General features: G+C 39.1%; 1 protein-coding gene across 2 annotated transcripts in view; it reads right to left on the reverse strand.

Annotated features, from left to right (window-relative positions):
• Positions 1–7,463: 7,463 nt before the first annotated feature.
• IL16 (interleukin 16) overlaps positions 7,464–24,887 on the reverse strand; it is a 48,494-nt gene continuing 31,070 nt past the window's right edge. The window contains exons 8-22 of one of the 2 annotated variants that reach the window (XM_026060539.1): positions 24,737–24,847; positions 23,346–23,460; positions 23,038–23,111; positions 22,730–22,943; positions 21,547–21,664; positions 20,224–20,356; positions 19,246–19,333; positions 18,044–18,519; positions 15,428–15,563; positions 13,598–14,699; positions 11,892–12,075; positions 10,099–10,200; positions 9,113–9,365; positions 8,211–8,336; positions 7,464–7,944 (exon numbers count right to left, since the gene is read on the reverse strand). In XM_026060539.1, coding sequence (XP_025916324.1) covers positions 7,751–7,944; positions 8,211–8,336; positions 9,113–9,365; positions 10,099–10,200; positions 11,892–12,075; positions 13,598–14,699; positions 15,428–15,563; positions 18,044–18,519; positions 19,246–19,333; positions 20,224–20,356; positions 21,547–21,664; positions 22,730–22,943; positions 23,038–23,111; positions 23,346–23,460; positions 24,737–24,847 — 3,426 coding nt within the window. In that variant the 3' untranslated portion in view covers positions 7,464–7,750. Of the gene's footprint in view, positions 7,945–8,210; positions 8,337–9,112; positions 9,366–10,098; positions 10,201–11,891; positions 12,076–13,597; positions 14,700–15,427; positions 15,567–18,043; positions 18,520–19,245; positions 19,334–20,223; positions 20,357–21,546; positions 21,665–22,729; positions 22,944–23,037; positions 23,112–23,345; positions 23,461–24,736; positions 24,848–24,887 lie in introns of both variants that reach the window. The other variant, XM_026060538.1, reaches the window with a different exon arrangement.

Below are 24,887 nucleotides of genomic sequence, written 5' to 3' on the forward strand. Positions count from 1 at the left end.
CGCAGGGCGAGGTGGCCGTGTCCTGGAGACCCTCCGCCGAGTTCGCCGGCAACATGTGAGCGCCGCCGTCTCTCCCCGTCCGCTTTGCTGCGCTGCCGCGGGGGGCGGCCGGGGAGGTCCGGGGGGGGGGGGGAGGCCGGTTTTAGCTCCTTTTCCGCCCTGCAGCTACAGGGGGGAAGGGACGGTGCCCGCCAGCGCCGCCGACGTCTGGGAGTGCATCAAGCCCGCGCCCGGCGGCCTGAGAGCCCAGTGGGACCAAAACGTGAAGGACTTCGAGGTCATCGAAGCCGTCACTGAGGTGAGTGCCTTAGAACCCGTAAGTATCGCCAGGAGCGTAGTGTTGGTTTCAGAAGAGGTGCGCTCGGACGCTTCTTTTAGTGCCTTGAAACAGCCTGTATTACGTGTGGGGAAGGGGTCTCAGGTAGATACTCGGCCTCTCCAAATCTGGACCGGTTTGACAACACCGGGGTCAGGAATCTTTTTTTTTCTTCTCAATAATTGGTATAACTTTTTTTTTTAACAATAGCTTATTTTCCCAGAAGGAGCTGCTATAAAGTCTTGGCTAAATACTGCTTAGTTAAAAATATGTAGTTTCRTAACAATAAAGACCTGAGATTGTTATTAATGTAGCTAAGCTTTTAAGGTTTCTCATGATTATTTTAAACAAGTTATTTGTGAGGGAAGAGGAGACTTAGAAAATACCCTGGCCTAGCTGGGTAGTGAAGAGCTCGTGTCGTTGCCTGTTAACGCAGCCCCCTGCCCTTCGTCCTGGCAGCACGTGATGCTCCAGCCCCAGCTTGGCGCTCGCCACGCGTAACCGCACCACACAGCACCATGCAGCACATTGCACTGTCCTCAGCTGACCTCGGGCTCACATCTGTCTCAACAGCCCCCTCTTTAACGTGGAGACGCTGTTTATGTCCTTGTGAAGTGCTTGGAGCGTTACGGGTGAAAAGGRCTATGTAAGAGCTGCAGCTACTGCTGCTGCCGCTGTGGGAACACAGTTTAATTGCCAAGCTTTTTGCTTGTCAGAACCTTAAAAGGGAGAGGTTTGGATCCCCGACTCGAAGTGGTGGATGTAGGTGCTCTGAGGTTTCCAGGGTGTGAACACAACCGACTCTAGGGATGTTGGTGGGAGCCCTGGGAAGATTTCTCTTGTCAGAACCTTACGGAAATTTATAATTAAATATAAACTGCATCTTTAGAAGTGGTACAACCTGTCCTTTGATATTCATAGACTTTGTTAGACTTGCCAGTGTTTACCAGTATGGTAGAAACCTCTGTTTTGGGTGGGCTTTCCATCACAGTACCTTCATAAAAGGGGACTGAAGTATTAAGTTTTCTGCAACATAACAAGTCTAGGTATCAAATTTCATCCCATGTAATGTGGTGCAAAGAAGATTTCCTTTAACTCCCTGAAAAGGAGAGGYCTTTTTTACTGTCCCATGAGTATAGATGTGCCCAATTCCCTTTTCAGCATCCCTTGTGGTATCTGTCCTTATATGACCTGGGAGCAACTTCACATCACTGTTTTCCTCTATTAGTCTGTCCTTCATCAACACGTGCTAGGTGCAGGAACTTCAGCTGTGCTAAATTGCATTTTATTCAACAAATGGTGAATGGAACTCAATAGTACAGTTTAAGTGTACCTGAAAGAGTTCCTGGCTGCGTAAGGATCTTTTTCTTGCATTTCTGAAAGCATCAATTGACGTAATTCTGTTTTGTAACTTCTAGACTGTCTCTGTATGCAGAACCACAACCCCCTCAGCTTTCATGAGGATTATTTCACCRAGAGAATTTGTGGATGTGGTACTAACGAAGCAATATGAAGATGGGACTATGCTATCTGCTGGTAAGGTGCTTATGTTCCTAGTGTGCTCATATAATGTTATGAGGCAACCTATAGCTACAGCAAATAAATATAAGATTAAAAAACAAATAATGTGTGCTGTTCAGTGTCTGTTGATTTGATCTCGATCAGAAGATAAAATGTTAAGGAGCTGCTTATATCATRGCCCTCAGATGGATTATAAAAGCCATGTTTATGTTCAGACAATGATTGTATTGTTGGCCTGTGGTTTCTTCTYGTGGTATGCTTTTGAGATTGAATAGTTATTTCATTTACTGTTAAGTTTTGAAACTTTTTTTAAGAGTTTGCAGAACTTTCTAAAAGGAGTCCTTTGGGCTAAATCCTGTTTTACCGTTTTCTACAATGCTTCTAGATTTTTGGTGAAGCCACTGAATAAATGTATCATTCCTGTTTATCTAAATAATCATCCCTCTGAAGCCAAATAGGGGTGATTTTTATGGGGCTGGCACTGCATGCAAGCATGCCTCTTTGTTTTTTCACTTCAACCTATTGTTTACCTGTTACAGTTTAGTTTTTTATTGCCCCACTGTTCAGCTGTTGCATTTTCCCATCCTGTTCAGGATTATGACTTGCCAGAAGTTTATATACCTGCTGGATGGCAGCTATGCTTCTTAGCAGACCAATGGTACATACCTCTGTGGTATGGACTTGTTGGAAGTAACTTGAATGACCTCTCCAGTAGAGCAATGCCCTCATACTACAAAGTTTCAATAAAACTCCTTGAAAATGTATTGATACTTACTTCACAGCTCAGTAACAACTGCAACTAATTTTAATGCTTGTTTGCTTTGTGGATTTCACAGCCAGAATGGTTCCTTTTRGTCATCTTTTCTGACTGTTTGTATGGCACAGCCCAACATTAAAAATATTAGATTGTTGTTTCTCTTAAATATATTCCCTTGTATTAAGTTGCTTTTCAGCTGGTGCTTTGACTACAATGGACTCTTTGCCTCTTCTGGTGAAAATGACTTTTTTCTTGGATGCTTTTTTCCTATAGCCACCAATGTGGAACACRCACTCTGTCCTCCTCAAGCAAATTTCGTTAGAGGGTTCAATTATCCCTGTGGCTGTTTCTGTATACCTGTTCCAGGGTAAGAACAGATCTATTTGAATGCTGTATATTCTGAAGTCCTTCCTATCTGTAGTGCAGYGTAAGTGTGTGTGGCCGTATGTGACCTGTAGCCTCTTGGCAACCACAGGTTTCTGTCTTCCTGTGACTTGTAATCATTATGAAGAGTGCCCTTTCTGTTCCCTTTTGTGCAATGAATTATTCTCTTTCCATTTCCTAGAAGGAAGTTGTTAATGTTGCAGGAACCATCATCATGGTAGGATTCCTGCTGACCTCTTAAGCAGAGATTCAGCAAAACRTACAAGTATGGTCTCGGCTTTTGGAAAATGAGTATATGGTTGTTTATTTCATYGGGTAATTCATAAACAGAATCAYGTACCTAACTGGGGCCTGATTTAACTGTAATTTGACTTGCAGGGATAGCCACATTCATAGGAATTTCAGAATAATGCCTGTTGTCAGTTTAAAAAATTTTTTTAAATCTATTTTTTTTTAATCTATCATCAGCTAATGCATGTAAATATTATTGTAAAGTTCTTCGTATCTTCAAACCTGAAGCCATAAAATTACTTGCATTGTTTTTGCAGAGAATCAGACAGGACTCAACTCCTCAGCTTCTTCCAGACCGATCTTGGTGGTTATCTTCCCCAGACTGTGGTGGAATCCTTCTTTCCAGCTAGCATAATTGGATTTTATAGCAATCTGACCAAAGCCGTTAAGACATTAAAAGTGTGACAAGACCAGTTGCTGAGATGACCAACTGAGGGTAGGAAAACCACTGGCAGCTTGAGGATAGAAATGATGGGAAATAGAGGTTGGCCTACAACACTTTTCTWCCAGCAAAGATACTTAGGAAAGGTGAAGTGGGAACAATGAATTGAGTAAGGTAAACTTTTTACACAGCATTTTCTACCTGTCTGTATTCAAAGCAATGCACTGTCTTCTAATATATTTTTTTAATTATTAAAATAAAGGTTATCACACCAGATGCTGAAAGAATCCTGGAGGCAGCACACTGTTGGCTGTCTGCGGGGAGAAGATGCACATTTTCTATCTGTTCTTGGCCGCACTTCATCAGTGTCTATCAGGAGGAGCTTTGCTAAAATCCACTTAGCACTACCAGCACTAGTCAGGTGCAGGTCAGCCCTGTTGTCTCTCTACAGCTCCCCRTAGACTCCCATGAAACAGTGTTCCTTCCCCGAAGGAAGCGCTAGCTTTTTTGCTGCCAGCGCTCGTAGAGCTGCTAAGATGTTATGATGGGACCAAGCCAGCGAATGGTAGAAGCTGGAACGAATTGGACTRTGTCTGGAGAAGCCCACTTGCTTGTTCCAGCAGACTTCAGTACTAATGGTAAACATGTGCTTAAGTTCTCTTTTCTGAATCAAGGACTAACAATCTAAATCAATTCACAGGTCTGTGGTCTGGCAAACTTCTTTCCTCCCCTCTATACCAAAAACAGTGATTTCCACAATGTCATGAACCAAACTGCACTGACATAGTGGTAATAAATAAGATTAAGCACTTTACCTGCTATTTTTCTAACTGCACTTAAAATGACCATGTATTTAAACATTTTTCAGTCTCTTATAGTGAGAGGTATTAACAGGTAAATAATCTTTTCTGTAACCTGGTCTTGATTTGACAGGACACATTTGTTTCTCTTTAAGACTGCCTTGTCTCAAGCATTATCTTGGAAAATCAGCTCCTGAGCTAGTGTGCAGTGATGCGTGCAGCTCTAGAAAATATTTATGGTGCTGATTACTGCAGGAATGTCAGATGTTATTATGAATTGCATATAATTACAAAAGGAAAAAGAAATGAATTGCTGAATTAGAAATTTAAATGCAGGTTGTGATTTTAATGYTGTAATTTGATTATTTATTGAGGTTAGTATGCTCTGTTTTCTGTCCCTGTATTTGTTGTATGTATAATATAGTATATGGACTTGCATACAAATTTTCCCACTGTAATTTTCACCCTGTGGAATAGACTTTTCAAGGAAGCAGTTTTTAATCTAGTCTCCTTTGTGTACAAAGATGTAAAAATTCCTATGAGAATGTTACAAAATAAATATTTTTCTGCTACATCTTACTGTTTTTCCTGGATCATCCTTTAAAATTGTTTCCCACCCCACTGCTTTGCCAACAGGGAAACTTGGGAGGCTCTTGGATATCCAGCATCTCTGTAAATTCAGTACATCAAGGTAGAGAAGAGCCTTCACTCCCATTTGCACTCCCTACTAAGYGGGGATAAGTATTTAGGTGTTTTGGTGAGAGCACTAACCCTCCTGAGTTCTGTCTCCTCTGTTGGTTCTTATTTCCAAATTAGATTGGTGCTTTCTGTGCTTAAGGGTAAGAAATTGACTGAGAAGAGGTTTGGRCCCTGCTACTACAGAGGTTAATACACATTTATCTAAATGTACTGTAAATCAGGCATGATGTGCAACATCTGTGCAAGTCTTTGAAGGATTATGATTTTTGTTAATTTAAATATCAGAAAGTTAARGGAGCAGAGCCCAGATCACCACTCTTTATTCCTGCAAGTAAACTTTTTGCTGACAGTAGGGACTTTTTATATTAGCTATATGTTATGTTATTTCAAACAATAAGGATGGTAGGGGAGGCTCTTTATTGGAATAATTTAAGGATCCTTTCTTTTGAGTGTTCAAGACATTATCCAGAAGGAATTAAGAGCCCTTAAGATACTGCAGCCTTCCTGCCCTGCCAAGTTAGGGATGGGAATGTCTTAGTAAAGATCATCTTGTAAGATGTTGGGGGACTCCCCAAGAGAAAAGGCTRCCAGTCACACAGTGTATTTCCACTTCTGCTTTTGATCTGGGCTGATGTCGGGAAATGGAGAGACAGGCAAAAACTGAAAACTGTTGACAGGAGAGAGGAGAGCCTTTGGAAAACATGAAATCAAACCTGTGTTGATTGTTCTGTCGGTTCTTAATTTGATGAAATAAAATAGCTGTTTCTAGTGAGGACATCTTCAGTAAATGACATTGACGTTAATTTAAGCCATTCTGTGCCATGGCTGTACCTGGTACAACCTCTGTTGTTAAAGCCACAAAGCTGACTAAAAAAAGTGTGATCTAGCTTTTACAGGAAATACTTTTAACTGTGCTGCTTTACTGTACAGAAGTGATACACATTTTTCCTGTATTGGTGATATAGGCAAGTGGTTGAAACACCTTAGGACCTTTATATGCACCAGGTGTTTACTTAGACTCTGTTAAGCCAGAAACACAGATTGATTCAGGTAGGTACCATTTAAAAAACGTACAAAAAGATTTACAGTTTATTTTTTCTCCTATTTTGGTATTTTGCTACTCAGTTGGCAGAACGTTTGCTTTGAGGGTTTTTTAATTGGAGAAGACATGTCAATTGGAAGGGGGTCTGGGGACGGGKGTGGCAGATGGCTTGTCAAGAATGTTCTTCCCAGGATTAGCATAGAGTTGATTTGTGAACAAAGGCCAAAGCAAGTTATGTGCTTGGATGCGATTAATACCTTCTGCTATCTATCCTACTTCTCCTTCCATCAATTGCCATTTCTGGGACCTTGCCTTAAGTGTCCATAAAACAGTTTCTGAACTCCTGTAATTTATGGTCTGGTGAAATTAAGTAACCTAAGAAGAGGGCAACAAATTTCCGAAGTATGGAAAGGTGAATAGCCAAGGACAATAACCAGTTTAGCCATCTGGCATGCAGCTAGTGACTGACTACTTCTAGGACAAAGCATCTGCTATTGTAGCTCTCCTTTTAATGAAAGAAGACCAAATGGGTGTACGAGATTATCTTGCTGTAGGTAAACATGCTGCTGGTAGAGATCCATGCAGATGATTAAAGACCCAAAATACTGACAGCAGGATTTGAAGCATAGATTCGTCTCCAAGTTATTTAGTATTTCTAGAATAACTTCCAGYGTTCTGGACCTTTGGGTCCAAAAGCTTTAATTCCCATATACTCTCACTGACACTTCCCTTATGAAATCAACACCATGATATTTCAAAGTTTATGTGTGGGCAGAAGATAAGACATGGTTCTAAATGGCTTTGTTACTCTCCTGCATTAGTCCTCTCAGAGCTCAGGCCAGAGAATGATTAGAAAAACCTCCACTACATTACCCTTAGCTTCCTGCCTCACCCTTACAACACCTACATATGCTCCCTTTTTTCCCAGTGTTTGCCTGCTGGAGTTGAGATGGTTCTGTCAGCTGCTAGTAGAAAGTTCCAGACAGATTTTTGGCACTCTTGACCGTTTTGTGGTTTGATTAGAAAAGCTGGAGTTTTCCAGGGACTGTTGTAGTTTTGACTTGCATCCCCATTTCTCTGCCCGTTACACATCCTTTAAGTCTTTTTCTGTGCTGTAGGGTGTTTAGTTATAGGGTTGCAGACAAATTTCCTTCTTCTGTGAACGCAGGGTAGGGAGCAAAACTATTAGAACAGGGCTGAAAATTTACCTCAGAATATGTTTCTTATTTTTTTAAGTTAATGGCTAAAATAGGACAGTACTATAGCTGTCACACATTTTACAACCAGTATATTATTAATAAAATCATTATTTTATCATTTTACACTTTGTAACATCTGTTTCTGAATATTGAAATAAGAATCATGAGCATTTTGTGCATATCTTCTCATTTTATCCCAAACAGCTTGTTCTGGAATTGCAAAAACATCTGTAACTGGCAGTAAGATCATATGTATTTTTCATACATACTTTCACAATATCTTGCTGTGCTGGCCAAATGGCCTTCAGTAATGAAACCTTTTTTTTGTTTGTAATATTGGTGGTAGTCTATTCCTCTTCCTACAAAGTTTCAGATGACTTGGCGGTAACAGAGCTCAGATTCTTCCTCTTGATGATAGCTGTGATCGGCCCATCGGGTAATGCCTTGATTATATTCCATGCTTCAAAACGAGTGAGTCCTTGCATCGCAGTTGTGTGCACTTGTAATAGCTCATCACCAGGCTGAACAGGGCTGCTTTGTTCTGATGCAATCCCTGAGGAAAGAAAATTAATTTCCTTTAATTCTTTGTATGGAGGACACTTTAACGAATATTTCTCTCATTAAGGATCACCAGCATGTATGGTGTAAACCACCTGGTCTCAGCAGAGAGAGCAGCAAATCAGTTACACTGGACTGAAATGGGTAATGTTGTATTTACAAAAAATAGCATTTTCATGGGTATAAATCAGCAGTCAATTATGAATTGCACGAGTTTGCATCAGCTAAGGACCAGCCATGCATACATTTAAGTGTGTTTACCTTTAAATATCCTGTTGATGACAATGGGTTTATCTCCATGAATAGAGCCCTTCCCTCCTTCCAGACTGAATCCTAAACCAGCAGGTGTTTTTTCTAAAGTTACAGTGCAGATTGTATCTTCGGTTGCTGGAAATAAATGGGAAATTAGCAGATGGGAACCATATAGTCTGAAAAGCTAAAACATCTGTTACAAAGAATCAACCTCTATTTGTTTTGTTTGCAAAGGCACCAAAACCTGCTAAATGAAAGAGAAAATAGCTTTTAGTTTTTCTTTTTGTCATTGTAAGACCCTCTGGGAAACTGGAGAGAGAAAGTTGTGTTTTGAACTCACAGCAGAATGGAAAGATAAAAAGGAAAGTTGGTAACGTTTACTAGAATTAGAAAAATCTGTTCAATGAACAAAAYTTAGGATAAATATGTTTGACTTGATGTTAGTTTTGAAACTGTTATTAACTATAAAGCTACTAATGTTCACTTGCAGTATGCAAATAAGGCTACAGATTTCCAGATTATGCTTTGAAATTATCTCTCTTCCACAAAGAAAGTCTTGTAAAATAGAAATTAATAGAATAAAGAATCACTGTTCATTGAATTGTCAATATACTTTCAATATTTTTACTATATTTGATAATCTTTGTATGTCTTCACAAATTCATACTGAAGAAGCTTATTTTTCCCTGAAGATTCCTTTATTTTAGAAATCCATTAATTCTTTTCCTCTCAACAAAGTCATTCCAAGTATCTGTTCCAGGAGCGCTCTATTAACTGTACTGTCTTTAATCATGGTTCTCAGGTTTATCTAGCCAACACTGAGCTGCTCTTCATGAATAGCCAGAATTTCTGGTGATGAGTAAACGCTTAATGGATGGGGGCTGCAAGGTAATGCCGCTGAACATACTCACCAGACTCTTGGGAGACATCACTTGCTACTGAAGATGTACTAGAATCAGTTGAAACATTGAGACATTTTTCTCCATCTTTAGCTTTTCTAGTGACAACAACAGCTTGCCTGGGCTGTCGGGCCTGTCGCATGATTGCTGAGGCATCGTTGTGAGTGGCACCTTTAAGAGACTTTCCATTAATGGATAATACTTCATCTCCTTTCTGAATAGTTCCTTCCTGAGATGCTAGTCCATTAGGAAACACTTTGTGAACCTATTGAAGACCCCAGTCACCACACACACACACACAGAGGAGGAAAAAAGACAAATCACTAAATCACTCAGTTAATACTTTTTACAATGTGCATTTTCCTTTTCTACCTTTGCCAGGCAGAAGTTGCTTCTAGCACATTCCAGGGCTGAGGGCTGAATGACTTTGTACAGAGAAGTTCTCCTGGGTACAACCCTTCTCAAGCAGCTTCCCAGTGCTAAGTAATCTGTCCAGCCCCAGTGTCAGATGGCCAAGGCTGTGCTGCCGTGGAAAGTACCTTGCCTACGCTACTCCTGATCCTCTCTCTGCCCTGCCAGTCAAGGGGAGATGATGTGACACTTGTCTCTAGTTTCCAGCCCTTAYGTGCCCATGTATTCACCTCATTCCTCCATAGGCCTGACTCCCTGCAGGGTCTCCTGTAAGCATATGGACAAGAGGGCCGGTGCTTCCTGCTGTTGAGGGGTGTGGGCTGTTTGGCCTTGGCTTTAGGAGCTGTTTGGGGAGAATTGTGCCTGAGAAAACCAGACACCACTGCCAATAACCTGGGGGTGCAGCTCTGTGCAGAAGGATCCCACTCTTTCCAACTTTAGACCGTAATTTTTTTGTTCCTATCAGCAGACAGCTGCCTACTTTCATTATGCTGAAAGCCAGCCCCTGCAGTAGAACCCTATTAAGTTATGTATTTTTAGACAGAGTGTGTGTTTTAGGAGTATTTTTTGAGAAAGATGCCACTTACTGTTATCACTTTGTTTTCTAGATCAATGCCTCCTGCCAGGCTGAATCCAAGCCCAGTGTCCTCTTCTTTATGCAGAATTGTAACATGAATATCATCAAATTCCTTGGCAGAGAAGGCAATAATGTCAAGAACATCCTAACATACCTCAAGATGACTGGAAAATCAGATTTTCTTTTTGTCTACCRCGCATTTTGTAATGAGGCTTAGGGACATAAGCAATATTTACATTACTGACATATATTTAGTATTTGTTTTCTGATCAAATATTTGTATATCAATTTCCTATTTTATAAACTATTATTTTGTCTCCAAAAGCATTCTTTTTCAGTAAATGGGTTATATGGGTTATAAATCGAATTAATTAAAGGTTTTAAATATCATATACTGTAGAAAAGATATTGCTGACTTATGCAGAGGTCCTTTTCACTGAAGAAGGGGGAAACTTTCTTTTTTTTTTGGCATACAACTCACATGGATATCTGAGAGTCATGGCTTAAAAATTGCTTGTAACTCAGAGTTTTATTTTTCAGTGTTCTAGTAACAGCCCCAGGTAGAGTGAGCTGTTTCTGACTGTTATCCCAAAGATGAGTTTATGGAAAGAACCCCTATTTAGCCTAGTTCCTTAAGGAAACGTGGCTTTCTTGACCACATTTCACAATCCCATTCAGGATGTGTGCCGTTGTAGTTGCATCCGTTGATGTTGTGTCTTGTTTCCTTCCACCACTGAATCCACTGGCCAGCTGCAACCAGGCAGAGAGTAGTGGCCTCTAAGAGATTATCCTGATAGTTTCATGAAAATGGAGGACTGGATATGAGAGAGGCTAATGTCTCCATTGTATCCAGTGCAGCACAACTTTACAGCTAATTAGGTCTAAAAATACCAGTGTGAGATGTTGACCAGAGACACAAATCAATACGAAACTCGGCTTTCATTAGTTCTGCTTCTTGAACTGCTTTTTGGTTGTAACATTCCAGCAAGTTCTTAAGAAAATAGAGTCTAATATTCTGTTCATGCCRTAATCAAATGCTTTTCAGTAGTTGCAAAGTTTGATGTAGTCAGTGAGAATACGTCTAGGACATAAGAATATGTCTACCTGGTCTTCTGAAAGGCAGATATGAATTCACTACCCAAGCTCCAAACAGGACARGCGCAAACCAGGACTAACCTAGGAGCCATGTCACTGCAGTTAGCTAAAAAACAAAATATATTAATTAAGGCTTCTTGTTACGTTAATGTTGTTATCCTGCTTTTGGGCATCTTGCAATGTCCCACACAGCAAGAGCATGGCTGCCAGCAGAAGACTGTATTTTCAGTGCAGAGTTCTAGATGTCATCTGCTTATTCTTTTAGTGTGGGCTGTCTTTAAAAATCTCTGCTGTTTTGGAGTGAACAAATTTAGCCTTTATTTTGACTTATTCTGAGCATTATCACAATTTTAGATGACTCCAGTAAGACTAAATGATATTCAGTATCCCCAAAATCAGGCATCATGTGTCTCAGACTGTGAACCCAAATAAAAATAAAGGCGTCCAAAATGTTAGTGCCTACTTTTGCATACTCTGACCCTACCTGCTGTATACCTCAGTTATCCCATTAGTAAAATGGGTGTTAGTCTTGCTTAGCTATCTTTGTAGGTTTCTTTGAAATTTCTGGTCAAAGAGCTAAACATTACTACTGATACATATTGCTATGACTGTTTTATTTATAATCATGTAATGTTGCAAAGATTAACTAGATATGTCAACTCAGCAGCTCCCTCTGAAAATCATGAATGCATGGAGAAGCAGATTTACCTTTAAGGTTGCCTCATCTAGTGATTTTACTTCCTCTATAAGCTTTGCTAGCTCTTCAGGGGAAAGTAGAGAGATGACAGACTGCCCTGCTGCACCGGAAGCTTGAGGTGAGCCATGTTCCTGTTTCTCTTCCTCTTTCTCATTGTCTGCTAAGCTCACGGTGTATTCTCTCAGCTCAGAGAGGCTGTGCCGTTGAGAAAAGAATAGAAAAGAAGCGCTGAGTTATGACAGAACATAGCTACAAAAGCATAGAAGAGGCAACGTTGGAGCAGGAAGGCAGATACTGTAATTAGTACTATAAATATAAATATATATTTATATAAATATATATTTATATAAATTAAGCATATAAGCCTAACAGAAAGAAGTAGGATTAACCACATAAAAGAATAGCAACAAACTCTTGGCCCCAGGCTGAAACTGGCTTTAAAAAGCACCCATGTCTATGTTAATTTAATTTTTTTTAATTTCTCATTTTCATGTGTTTCTGTGCTTTCCAGTTAAGTCTGGGATTAGATAAAGAGGTTGTGGTTTTGGGCCTTTTTTTTTTTTGTAAGAAAAAAAAATATTTACAGATGTGTATGTAAGGATCCCATTTTCTAAGAAAGGCRATTTTCAATGTATTTTTAATTGGTCCCAGAAAATGCTATTCAAGTAGTACAGATATAAGATTCAGATGGACRCCCAAAATCTAGTGTTTACTTGGATTACCACTATAAATTTCTTGTTGTTTAGCTATCACAGACTGTAACCTTCTGGCAAAAGTTATTAAAAGGTATTAAGAAGTTTTATTTTGTTATTTAGTCTCTATCTTTTGATTTTTATCAACAAACTCTTATCAAACAAATAATGWTCCTCTCTGAGAAAACAGGGACTAACTTAATTTTTTTCCTGTGCAGTAGAATTTTGAAAGCTACAAAATTAATACTTTCAGAAAGCCTCTTGAGATGGAATTTAGAAGGTTCTTATGTGCTTTTGAAATATTTTACCAAAAGTATTATCTTTATTCACTTTGCTGTTTTCTGAAATCCTGACTAATTATTAACAGGAAATGCATACGAATCATTGTAGGAAGCAAGACCAGGCAGRCAGGTACTGTTGTGTCTTAGGGAATGCCTAGATCCCACTCTGGCTACATCACCTTCATGTACTAGTGCCAGACTTGCTTCTCTATACGCAGAAAGTATATTATTGCAATGATACTCAGCRTAATTGCACAACTCATACAGAAAGACTGGCAAGTTGTTGGCACTAAAGTTAAATGGTAGGAGTAGCTGGGTATTTAACTGACCTCATTACAGTGACTAGCTACAGCTACTTTATCTGGGCAGCGCGTAGTCCCAAGAAAGCAGCTTTTCACATAATCTTGAAATAATGCATTAAAATCCCTCAGCTTCCTCACTGGCAAATGCGTACCTTTCATTAGCAGCAGTGAGGTCTGTTTTTTTTAGTCCTGCCTCTTAATCATGGAGATGCTGGAGATATTTGTCCTTAACTAGGAGGAAGCTTGTAATTCATATACAAACACATAAAAATGAATGTAACAGTCGTGTAAGTCATTCATCCTTTGCACTCTTAAAAAGTTCCTACCTCAGTCTGTGCTTTACTATCGCGTGCCACAACCTAGAATGTTAATTTATCAGCTAAGCAGCACAGAGATTCACAAATACTGTTCTGGGAGTCTAATTTTAAATATGGTGTCTTACTTTAGAGAAAATCCAGTGTCYGAGTGATGAGTCTCACTTGTGGGTGAGAGAGAAGTCCCATCCTCCTCCACAGAGGACTGCGACAATGTATCCAGAGTTTCCCATGCATTGTTTCCAGAAGGGACTGGAGACTGAGGAAGGCAAAGCAAAGATTTCATTAAAGCGGATGASACCTGGCTACTGATGGAATAGATTTTGCTGTATTTTTCATCATAYGTCTTCATCATCTCACAGGACTGGGTAGCAGAAAGTGGGAAGCTTCGTGATCTTAGGCTCTGAGCTTTTGTTGCTGATACTAGACGGGAAGGTGCAGTGGTTTCCGTAGTTAGGAGACCCAAGGAATTTTCAGTGTTAGCACTGTTGCTTTTCTCTGAGCTAGCTGCACTAGCTCGGGCCTCCTTGGAAGAGGGAGATCTGTCTAGGCTCTTTGTCCCCATGACCACAGGTGACTTTGACCGCTGTTGGCTATTTTCAGAATGTTGGAGAGAGGTTTGGGTTAATTGGGCTGGAGCCTCTCCCGACCCTTTGGCATTGGGAGAGTGTTCCTTTTGAGCAGATGGTTTGGGGCTGAGCCTTCGGTGTACTTTTTCAGGTGACTGAGGAGCACTCAAGGATTCAAATGAGCTTATTCTTTGTTTAATTGATGATCCCCTAGAAGAGACATGGGATAAGCTGGAGCGCAATTCTTTGCTGGAAATACTCTGGAGGTCAGTAGAACTTTTCTCTGCTTGCGTTTTTTGATCTGAATTTGCTTTCCTCAGTCCTTTCAGACTTTGGCGAAACCAGGCTGGCTTAGGTGCAACAGGAGGACCCTTTTTCACAGCATCATTTGCATCTGATTTTAGCACTTTTGAACTGACTATTTCTGAATCTGATTTCTGCAGAACTGCCTCTGAGCTGCTTCGATTTTGATTTTCTTCATTTGTGTTGATGCCAGGTTGCAAATCTAAGTGTCCGTTGTCTTCRCTCATGGTAGGATTAAATAAGCTTTTTATGCAGTCAGAAATTCTAACCCAAGGGTCTTCTGTAGTTGTATCAAGACTATAATCTACTCGTGCTTGTCTCTTAAGTACAGGCCGTKGTATTGATGAAAGAGGATTCCCTGTATTAGAGAAACATTGATTATAAATAAGACTCCTACTTATTCTCCTTATCCATCCTTCACCTATGCAATGTTATTACTTCACTAAATTTGAATTTCATTCAAGCCTCCAACAAATTTTTTTTAAGTTTCCAAAAAGTTATMCTTTTTTTAAATTCGCAACTCTTGATCCACAAGTTCTGTTTCTTGACACTGGAATTAGCTGAAAACCAAGGCTCATCTGTGCTTAGGTACAGGATCGCCTTTCTAAAAGGGCCTGTAACTTATGAAGGTAATCTGAAGTTTTTTCATGTTAAAGTCATGATACAGGTTACAGCAGTTAAAATAGAAGGCTAAAATTGAAATGTTATTTCCAATGAAAACTATGCATAAAAACATTTTTTAGCAATGCTAAAACTAAACTTCAGTATACTAAAACCAAAAACTAAATTTTAATATAAATAAGCAAGTTGTCATCTGAAAAAACACAGCAACACTATACATGTTCATTTCCACTTTTTAACAGTAATCATCTACTGTACTTTTTTGATGTAGTTTTCCCTTTTTCAAAAACTAATCACTGTAAACAGTGGTTTAAAATTTCATCTATTCACCCAGCAGTTTACAGACATGGGTGCAGTCTACGTTTAACGCTGAAGGCGAAGTCAGTCTGAAACTCACTTTGGAATCCAAACTAATGCTAGGTTCAGCTGCAAACAGCATATTAAAGTTTATGGAATGAAACATACCTAGGTTTGGTTTTCTTTCCTGATCTCTGCCCACTGGAACAGCAGCTGTGTGTTCAGTATCATCTGCTGTAGAAGTGGTAAAGACACTGTGGGTTATAACAGTTTTATGTCCTTCTTGCATTGGTTCTCCAGCTTCCTGCTGAACAAACAGGAAATAGAAGTGTGTCAGAATGCAATTATACAAACCCCATTATATATGAGTCTTTAGAAAAACATCTTTTTGCTTTTTTTTTTTTTTAACTCTGAAAAGAAATATTGAATAGGAATCAAGGTTTCATTTATGCTTGGGATGTAATCCTGAAATTCATTCTATATTTCAAGAGAGCTGGTGTGATATTTTATGGTACACTTGTAAACAGACTGAGAAAAATGCAATTAGTATCTCATAAATGAAGTTAATTTCAATAACTCCATCTACCACTTCATAGTAAAATAAAAGACTGCCTGCCATAATTGTAGATTTTTATAAAAACAGCTACTCAGTAGTCTCCTGCAAACTAGTGAAGCAAAGCCAGAAATGAATTTCCTCTAACTTCATATTAAAACACTCTTTTCCATTGTAAATTTTTTGCTTTTAAACGCAAGCTGGACAAGCTTAAGTTATTACTGCAGTTTCAGAGCTCTCCCATTCTTGTTTTTGGCTGGAAAAAAAAAGGGTGAGAGGATTAGTTTGAGGCTGCAGCAAATGATGCATCACCAGCAGATGCTCTGGAATTACTTGATTATTTTGTAACTGATACCAAGTTACCATTTGGTCTGCTACGATTCTGGAAGAGCTCTCTGCTGTTTTGGAAGTGTTCTCTGCTATGTAGTTAAGCTCCAGTATTACTGATAGAAAGCAAAACCAAGCAGGGCAGAGAGTCAAGGTCTAGAATCATATGAGATTGTCCTAAAAATATCAGTAATTCAACAATTCCTTAGCATTTCTGTAACGGGGTGGTGGTTATTATGCAACTTTCTCATTTCAGGAAAACCTGTCTCCATCCCCTGCTTTCTAAGGGCATTTTTGAAAGTTGCACCTGTGTTCTGTAGCTGTTAGACATCGACATTAGACATTCAGGGAAGTGAAATAGCCATTTGGAAGCACTAGGTACATACAGTTAGATCCAATGCTTTACTGATGGCAGTTATACCTACCTTTTTATTGACACAGTATAAAGCACAGTCAAAAATATCAGTTAGGCATTCTTGGCTAGGAAGAAGGAACCAAAAAATATGTGGAACCACCATACAAAAACTATTGCATGCAGGCCTCAAAATGGCTAATACAAAATGTTTAAGAAATAAAGGAATGAAGTGAAGAGCAGTAACAAATCTTTCTCTTAATGATCTGAAATACATTCTGGAAAGAAACTGTCTCTCCTGGGCACTTACAGCAGCTACCGTCCTGAGATATATTAACTGCTTTATTAGAGGAAGTTCTCTTCATTAACAGAGCTTGACTTCTCATAGAGTTTATTGATTTTAATGATAAGGAGAAAGAATAAATCCTTAGAATAACTGAGGGCCATAAGATAATTAGTTGTGTGCAGTGAAAATTCAGTAAGTTGTTAGTTCCTTGAATTTTACTCCAGCATGGTGATTTTCCAGTAGCTGTTGATGAACATGCTTCTACTGCTCTCTTCTTAGAGGATGATGAAAGAGTCACCTTACATGAGGTGCTGAACTGAAACTTGGATGTTAACATTATACCTTGACTTCAGTCTGAGCTGTATCATTTTATTTTCACTGTGCACCTTGAAAACTGAAAGTTCAGTCTTGTTTGTTTTGCATTGCACTAAGGTCTGCTCATTTCTACTGGTATATTACTAAACCCAGGGGAAATAGGTTCCTTTTTTAAACAAACCACAGGCCTGTTTCAACACACAGATCTCTCAGTCATGCAAATGTGATACACTGTCTTTCTATCCTATCTTAGATAGGAGGGGAACTGAAATTTAGTAATGTACCAATATACACTCAGTTTTCAAAGACAGCAAATAAGAAAGTGGGTCTCTGACAATTTAAATGAGTTTATTTAATACCTTCTTGTTTCAGAGAAGATATGAGGCCAAAATTACCTGCTGTTCATAACGCTAGTCCTTCTATTTCAAGAGAAATGCGCTAGTGAAACAAAGAAACTGTTTCACATGACTCTTCTCTAGTTCATAACAGTTTGACACAGTAAATTTTGAGATCAGGATGAACCATATCAGTTGGCATCAGAGGCTGTTCAAAATCCTCCAGTCCCAGCCCACAGGACACTGTGGTTCCAGTCCCACTGGAACCGGTGGCGCATGTTCACTGGGAACACCAGTGGGGGACTTGGATTCATTCTCACTGCTGCCTTCTTTGGGATTTGAACACAGATTCTCAGATGTGGAAGAAAATTTCCTTGAGGCACTTCTCTGCCTTGTTAGTTTTAGTTTGGACATCATGTTTAGAACTACACAGGCTTCACTAAGATAAGTACACCATTTTCAAAAGAGAAGAACCTTGTCCCCTTCCCCTAGTCCTCTCATACATATGCACGCTTTCCCTCTCTCTTCTCATCTTTCTTCCTGCCATCACACAGCTGATCTCTTTCCCTTCCTCCTTCCCCTCCCCCACACAAAAGACTTGCAAATTTTGCTTTACCTGAACGTTTGCAGGAGATGATACAGCCACTTCTGATACAAGCTTTTCCTTCCTGTCTGCATTATACTGGTCGTTACCTGTACAGTCCTGCTTAAAATATTTCCTTGGTGGAGGTTTTGGCTTTGATGATCTAGGTTTTCTAACGAGGATCTCTGTTGATTTCTTAGTGTTTTGTAGGAGTCGACCTCCTTCACTACAAGTAGGCGGGGAATTTCTCTCCAGATTGTTTCCAGACAATGAGTGCAACAGGCCAGGCTGTCTGGTAATGGGTACATCAATACTATGTACCCTTGCCTTCAAGTCAGTCAGCTGGTAAGCAGTACCGTTACTAGAAGATGACCTGGGGTTGTAGCTGCTGTCACTGCTGGAGCGGGTCATTATCTTCTGTGTCCTGCGGTTGCAATAAGCGGCATTCCTTTCAATATGTTTTTCACATGGGTGTCTTCCATGCCAGCTTGTCTCTAGTTTTTTGACACCTGTATCAGGAACATGCTCAAAACGTCTATTCAGGTAAATGCAAAGTGCTTACTTCTAAGATTCAGCTGATTAGATTTGCAACTAAACACCGTCATCAGTTGATGCATAGATATGATTAGTGCATCACACCAAAAAAGGAATTAAAGTCAAAGTGTTAACATCTTAATTACTGAACAGCAAAATAATGTTACCTTTATTCATATAGTTTACTGCTGATGGTTCTATTACCCTTAGTCTTTTAGAAGTAAGGAAGCTGAAAGGAGTATCGTGTTGCAAAGTGTTGCCATGGTAGGATATCATAGCTGAACTGGGCAAATAGCTCTAACCATGATCGCAATATGCCTTTCCTCACAGGGGGATTAACAAACTCTTTGTCCCCAGGACATTACCTGCATCTTGCAGTTTTGTGCTATCATACTCCTGTCACCTGCTGACAGCTGTTTGAAAAGCTCTGAGCAGTGGTTATGAATTGGAAAGTATGAGCAAGAGGAAGTTTGCATAAAAATCTTTGTTGGGGATCAGTCAGATGCGGTCTCTTCTCATCACTCTCTGGTAATGTACCTTAGAAGGCATGTTAAGAGTGCTGTTCTCTGAGCTTTCCTACTCTTCCTTTCTGCTCCAGGTCACTTGACTGTTACCAAGGATTCTATCACAGCATGTACTGATCTTATATGTATTCTCAAGTCAAAATTGCAATGTCTCAATGAATGTATGTATTTCCTTACCTTCAGTACTCCATTGGTGTCTCTCCCTTCCAAATCTGTTGTTTTCCACAGCTTGTGCAACAGCTTCTTTTAGCTGTTGCTCAGACACCTAGGAAATACTGTGTTATTATACTCTCATGAGACTGCTGTGTGATAACATTTAAATCTTTATTCCTCTCACAAAGATCTCCAGCTCCTGCAAGTCCTCTAATTGAAATGAATAGATCTAGTCAAATCATGTAACAGTTAATTTTAAAGCCAAAGAAGTGCACACATTATATTTGCACATATTTCAGTATAGCTGAAGTTTCTGTATAGATGTGCCATTCATATTAGTTGTTTAAATAAAATGGGATCTTTCAAAGTTAAATGTCAATTTGAATATTTCATTAGAAGGGCAGGTCTGGACTTACCAGTATAAGGTAATTTAATACTATATTTTCATTATAATTTGATGCACAATTTAAACTTAATAATCATTTACACAGTGCTTGTAAGAAGCATTTTGTAAAAGAATCTCCTAAGAATAAAATATTTTACTTTAATATTAATTTAATAGCAACTACTGGCTGGGCAAGACCTAAGTTTTAATTACATCATGGAAGACTGTGTATAAGCACTTCTTGTTTCTTTTTGAGGCAGTATGTTCCCTCTTTCAAATTATTTTCCAATTAGTTCCAATTTTTTCTTGACTAAAGTTTTTTTTCTGTGAAATATAGTGTTTGTACCTTAAACCTTATTTCTGTAGTTTATTTAGTCACAGCATAGAAACTCTCCAGTGATCTTCAAATCTTGCATGATTATATATAAGATAGCGCATATCTCAGGTTTGTACCTTAATGTATGTGTCTCATACTTGCAGTGATGCTTATAAAGACATCACCATCTTTCTGTTATCAACATTTTCACACCTGTTTTAGATTAGCATCCGCTGCCTCACTTAATATTAGTTCATCAGTATGTGCTTTATTGAAAAACAGAACGAATATGGAGTGCTACCTGTGGTTCCGGGTGTCTGCTAATAATAACCTGCACTGCACCAGGACTGCAATGGCTTAGCACAGCATAAACTTCATTAAGAGTCATATTTTGTACTGATGATTCATTAATTTCAATGATTTCATCTCCACACCTACAGAGATATTAAAAAAATATGAGAGGATATAAACAAAGCATAGTTTTTTTTCCCCCAACCTTGTCTCACGCACATGAAAGTATGCAAGAAGCGGATTCCTGTGGTTGATCTGTAATGTCATCACAGATTAAATCATTATGTCTCACTGTGCCCTTTACAGAAAATGAAATGGGAATGAGCAGTTGGACGTCAAGTTTCCTTTGACTTACTGCCCTGTTGCATATAGCTTTTGAACCTTCTGCATATTGACCAAAGCAAAGTTTGTGGTCTATGATCTTTCTCCTGTATGCAGCTCAGTTGTTGTTTCCACCTACGTCTTCCTCCCTTCCTATCAAGTTAACACTTCACTTTTCATGTGTTTATGGTCTGCTAGTATTATTTAAGGTCACACAGAATCTTGCGATGTTTCTGCTACATGGGAATAACTTGTTAATACAAAATTTCTGGTTACCATCAATTGCCCAGATCAATCACTGCCTGCTGCTTAGACTGAGTCTTTCCAGATGAAATCCAATTTTGGCCCACATGGAGACTGAGGCTGCCCTTCTCTGCTCTACTGCAAATACTGACAGAAATTAAGAGGCCTTCTGAAGGCATTCATTCAAATCATACGAATTTCGTACAATGTGAGATGAGGGTTACAGAGCACCTGAAGTTAAATCAAAACAGGTTCACTGAAAATGCTGTGTTCTGTTCAATTCTGAACATGCCCAACATTACCAATTGGTCATAAATCTTATGGGATGAATTCCTACGCTCCTGCTAAAGCAAATTCAGCAAACTTGTATTTCCCTTGGACAAGAAGGGATTGGATTTGAGCTTGCATCAGGAAAGCTAGTGCCCATAAAAGCCAGAATATACCATATGTTTGTTTTCCAGATATGTTCTCCTTTTTCACTTGGAAATCTTCTCCAAGAAGAATGCTATATGCTTGTCTAAGACCACCAAAGCTAGCCCAGCCTAGACAAGAGACAATAATTCAACTGGGTTGCCATATATATGGAAATCCCAGATATCCCAAATATGCATGCTCGAACCCACAGAATAGCATATATGCTGTAAATCCAACAGTTCCAGAAAGAATTAGGACCTCCTGCCCAAACAGGTCAAATATGAACCCATAATAATCAGAGTGGTGGAAAACTTTCAGTATGAGATATCCTGACAAACACCCACTCTCATCCTACCTGAGTCTCCCATCCATGTGTGCCACAGAGCCTGGTGAGAGGGTATGAATAAAAATCCCTGAAATACACTGGAAGTAAGGAATGCTGCACAATCCAATTCCAAGGCCAACACCTGCCTCTGAAATAATTGATCAATAAAAAAAGAGGCATAAGAAGTGGTAAAAACAAGCAATTGGAGAGTCCTTTTTTAAAACTGTCTTCAATTTAATTAATTTTGTGTATACAAACCAGAACCCTGTTCTTGTGTTTATGAATTTTTCAAATTCAAAATTAGCAGCTCTTCTGCTGCTCTTTTTTCTCCCCCCCTTTTTCTTTTCCCCCTTTTTTTAATGTTTAAAGGGCATACACACAATATTGATTGCTGGGTTCCAATACCTGGTTCACAGCTCATTACTGGCATGTTATAGATACAGTGCAAATGCAGGTGTATTTTGCAAGATATCTGTCATGACAATATAATTCAAATACTTTACAAGGAGACAATAGAAAAAAAGAACAAAAATTAAGGAGGAAATGTGATGCCTGGCTGTTATTTGAGATACCATCTAAAACCCTTTGTTTTATATAATGCAGCTTAAGATTTCTGTGAATTCACCCTCTTGGTGCTGGGCAGTCATTTTGATGTCAGATCGCATACTGTGTGTTTGGTAAGTCAGGCTGTTTCCCATGGAGACTTTGCTTTGTTTTTTGTCTTTATGGTCCCATGTTTTAAAGCATATTTCAGTCTGCCAGTGGTTGTTTATAAACAGAAAAGTGTGACAGTTGGAAAAGAGGTGAAAGAAAAACAAAAAGATATAGGTATGTGTTTTATTTACTTTTAAGCCATTTCAAGATTGAAATGAACTATTTGAATAATTAAGGATAAGAGTTCTGTAATCTGCTTAATGGTAGTTTTTGCTGAGAGGTTTATCTTTTCATGTGAAGGATATTCATGTGACAGTCCAATGCTTGACTGGAAAAAAGAAAAGATTGATTGGCTCTTGTGGACAGATGGTATGCAAAAGCCTGCTGTTGACAGATAGTTGTTAGCACTGGCAGGCACTGAGATCTAATTTAGTGTATTAAAAAACCTCAGTTCAGGAAAAGAATCAGGTTAGTGAAGAAAGACATTTTGASAGCAAATGAACAGTGTTTTGTGAATCAGGGCCTTGTTTGTCAGTGCTCAGTTAATTTTAGCACTTACCTTTGTTTAGGGTAACTTCCATTATGACTCTGTCATTGGGCTTTGTAGCGTTTAACGAGAATGTTGTGCTTTCTGAACTGAAAGAGCTATTTTCTTTGGTTATACATGTATTAGAGCTCAGTGACTGACACAAGTGGGGCGATAGATAACTGGAAGCAGAATGAGGCGTGCTAAAGCTTGTCCTGACTGTAAGCGTGAGAAGACCCTTTTTGGCCTGCAAGAAACAAAAGAAAATGAAAGAATGGGCTGAGCTCACATGCATATTTGTGTGTAAAGGCAGAAATTACGCTGGGAGGAGAATACGTAACCTTGAATTTTTGTAAAGCATCGTAATGTGTTAATCCATGCATGGATTCTCCATTCAGTTCCAGGATTTCATCACCTGTTTTTAGAAGGAAGAATTGCACTGCGTTACTATTACTCTATTGTGTTCACAGTAAGCTGCATGATGGACACGTACTCAAAAGGAGTCTTGCAAATGCAATAAGGGAAGCAGATGTAAATGTCACATTGGGCTCATTTCATCTTCAGTTTAATCTGCCCTTAGATAATACCCCCATTCTTTGGGGATTTGGAGTGGGAAAAGGGAAGGAGGGAGGAAGGAAGGATTTCCCACCTTCTTGTAGCCTTCCATCAGCAGCAGCAGCTCCACCAGGAAAGATGGTTTTGACATAGATGCCTATTGGCCCATAAATGCTGTCTTTCCCTCCAACAATGCTGAAGCCTAAGCCCTAATTTATGGAAGAAAAACAGTGTTTGAGAGTCCATGTTCAGTTCTCATAATAAATAAATTCACAGTTGCTTCTGCAGTAGCTACATGGGCAGTACCAGTTAACAGAATTGTATAATCCATGGAAAGATAGTCACCCAAGTGTCAGTAGTAAAGGCAAATGAAAATTTCAGCTGAATACCCTCAGGGTTTGGGTTTTGCTTCAGTTGCAATCAATTAATTTATTATAAACAGGCAGGAATGTGTTTAAATTCTTTTTTTTTATTTTGCCCTTGAACTAAAAAGTTACTTTGAGAGATTGATTTATTCTTTCTTCTCCTTAATTTTCTTTCCCATAAATGGGATTGATAAAACTACCATACAAGATCTTGATATTACTGCTAATGTCAGACACACAGACAGATATCTTGTGAGGATATACTTCTCTTATACTCTACCAAACAGAGTTAATGCAGGCTGTAAGTTTAAGCAACACCARCCGATCTGTTCAGGTAGACACTTCTCATTTACTTGTTCTTTGCCCTCCTCCCACCAAACTTAAAAGGATATTGTGAGACTAAAATATATCTCTGAAGCCATTTAACATCCTTTGGATGAAAAGTGAAAGTAGTATGCTCATGACATCCTTATGTGCTCCCAAAATACAGACAATATATGATGATCTTGTGTTTTATCACATTACATGGAATGACTTCTGACAGTAATCTCACAGCTTAAATAGTTTTTTATAAAAAATGCAGAACCTTTTTAACAAATCCGAAAAGGTATGTATTAAGCTTACAATTTCTTGATTTTCTTTTTAAGCATCTTCAGTGACACTATTTTTATGCATGGAGCTATTTTCTGTCTTTCTCTAGATGCTGTTGTGCTGTTTGCAAATATGCATGGTTTTATTGAGGTTTTGTGTGGTCTCATAACACTCTGACTTGAAGGAAATTCTAAGATTGCTGGGGTAGTGCAACCTTATGGATGACATCTGTGATTTCAAGCCTACCTCCAACTGCCCATAAGAGAAGCAGTGAATGTCAGTGCTGGTGTTACTCACTTGGTGTGGATGTGTTCATTAGAACCTGGCCTGCAGTCTCTAGGATGCTTCACAGATATACCTCAGAAGGTTAAGAAGGTGGTGATGGTAACTAACCACTCCTGGCAAACCCTGAATTTGAAGTGGCAACCTTAATACCCAAAGTCACTTCCCTGCACTGACGTCTTTGCAGCTTACATTCAGGAAATGAAGTAAAACTCTGTTTATGGTAAATCAACAGAGCCAGCCTCACCTTCCCTTGTCCTTTCATCAATACAATGTTTGAGATTACCGAAGCCTGTGAGCCACAAGATGCATGCATTAGCTGTGCTGTACTTAGCGATCTAGATGACCTTGAAATAGCCTGTGAACATAAAAAAAAATAATAATAATAGTTTCAGTGT

This window comes from Apteryx rowi, unplaced genomic scaffold, assembly GCF_003343035.1.
Source record: "Apteryx rowi isolate R43461 unplaced genomic scaffold, aptRow1 scaffold_17, whole genome shotgun sequence".
NCBI lineage: Eukaryota > Metazoa > Chordata > Aves > Apterygiformes > Apterygidae > Apteryx > Apteryx rowi.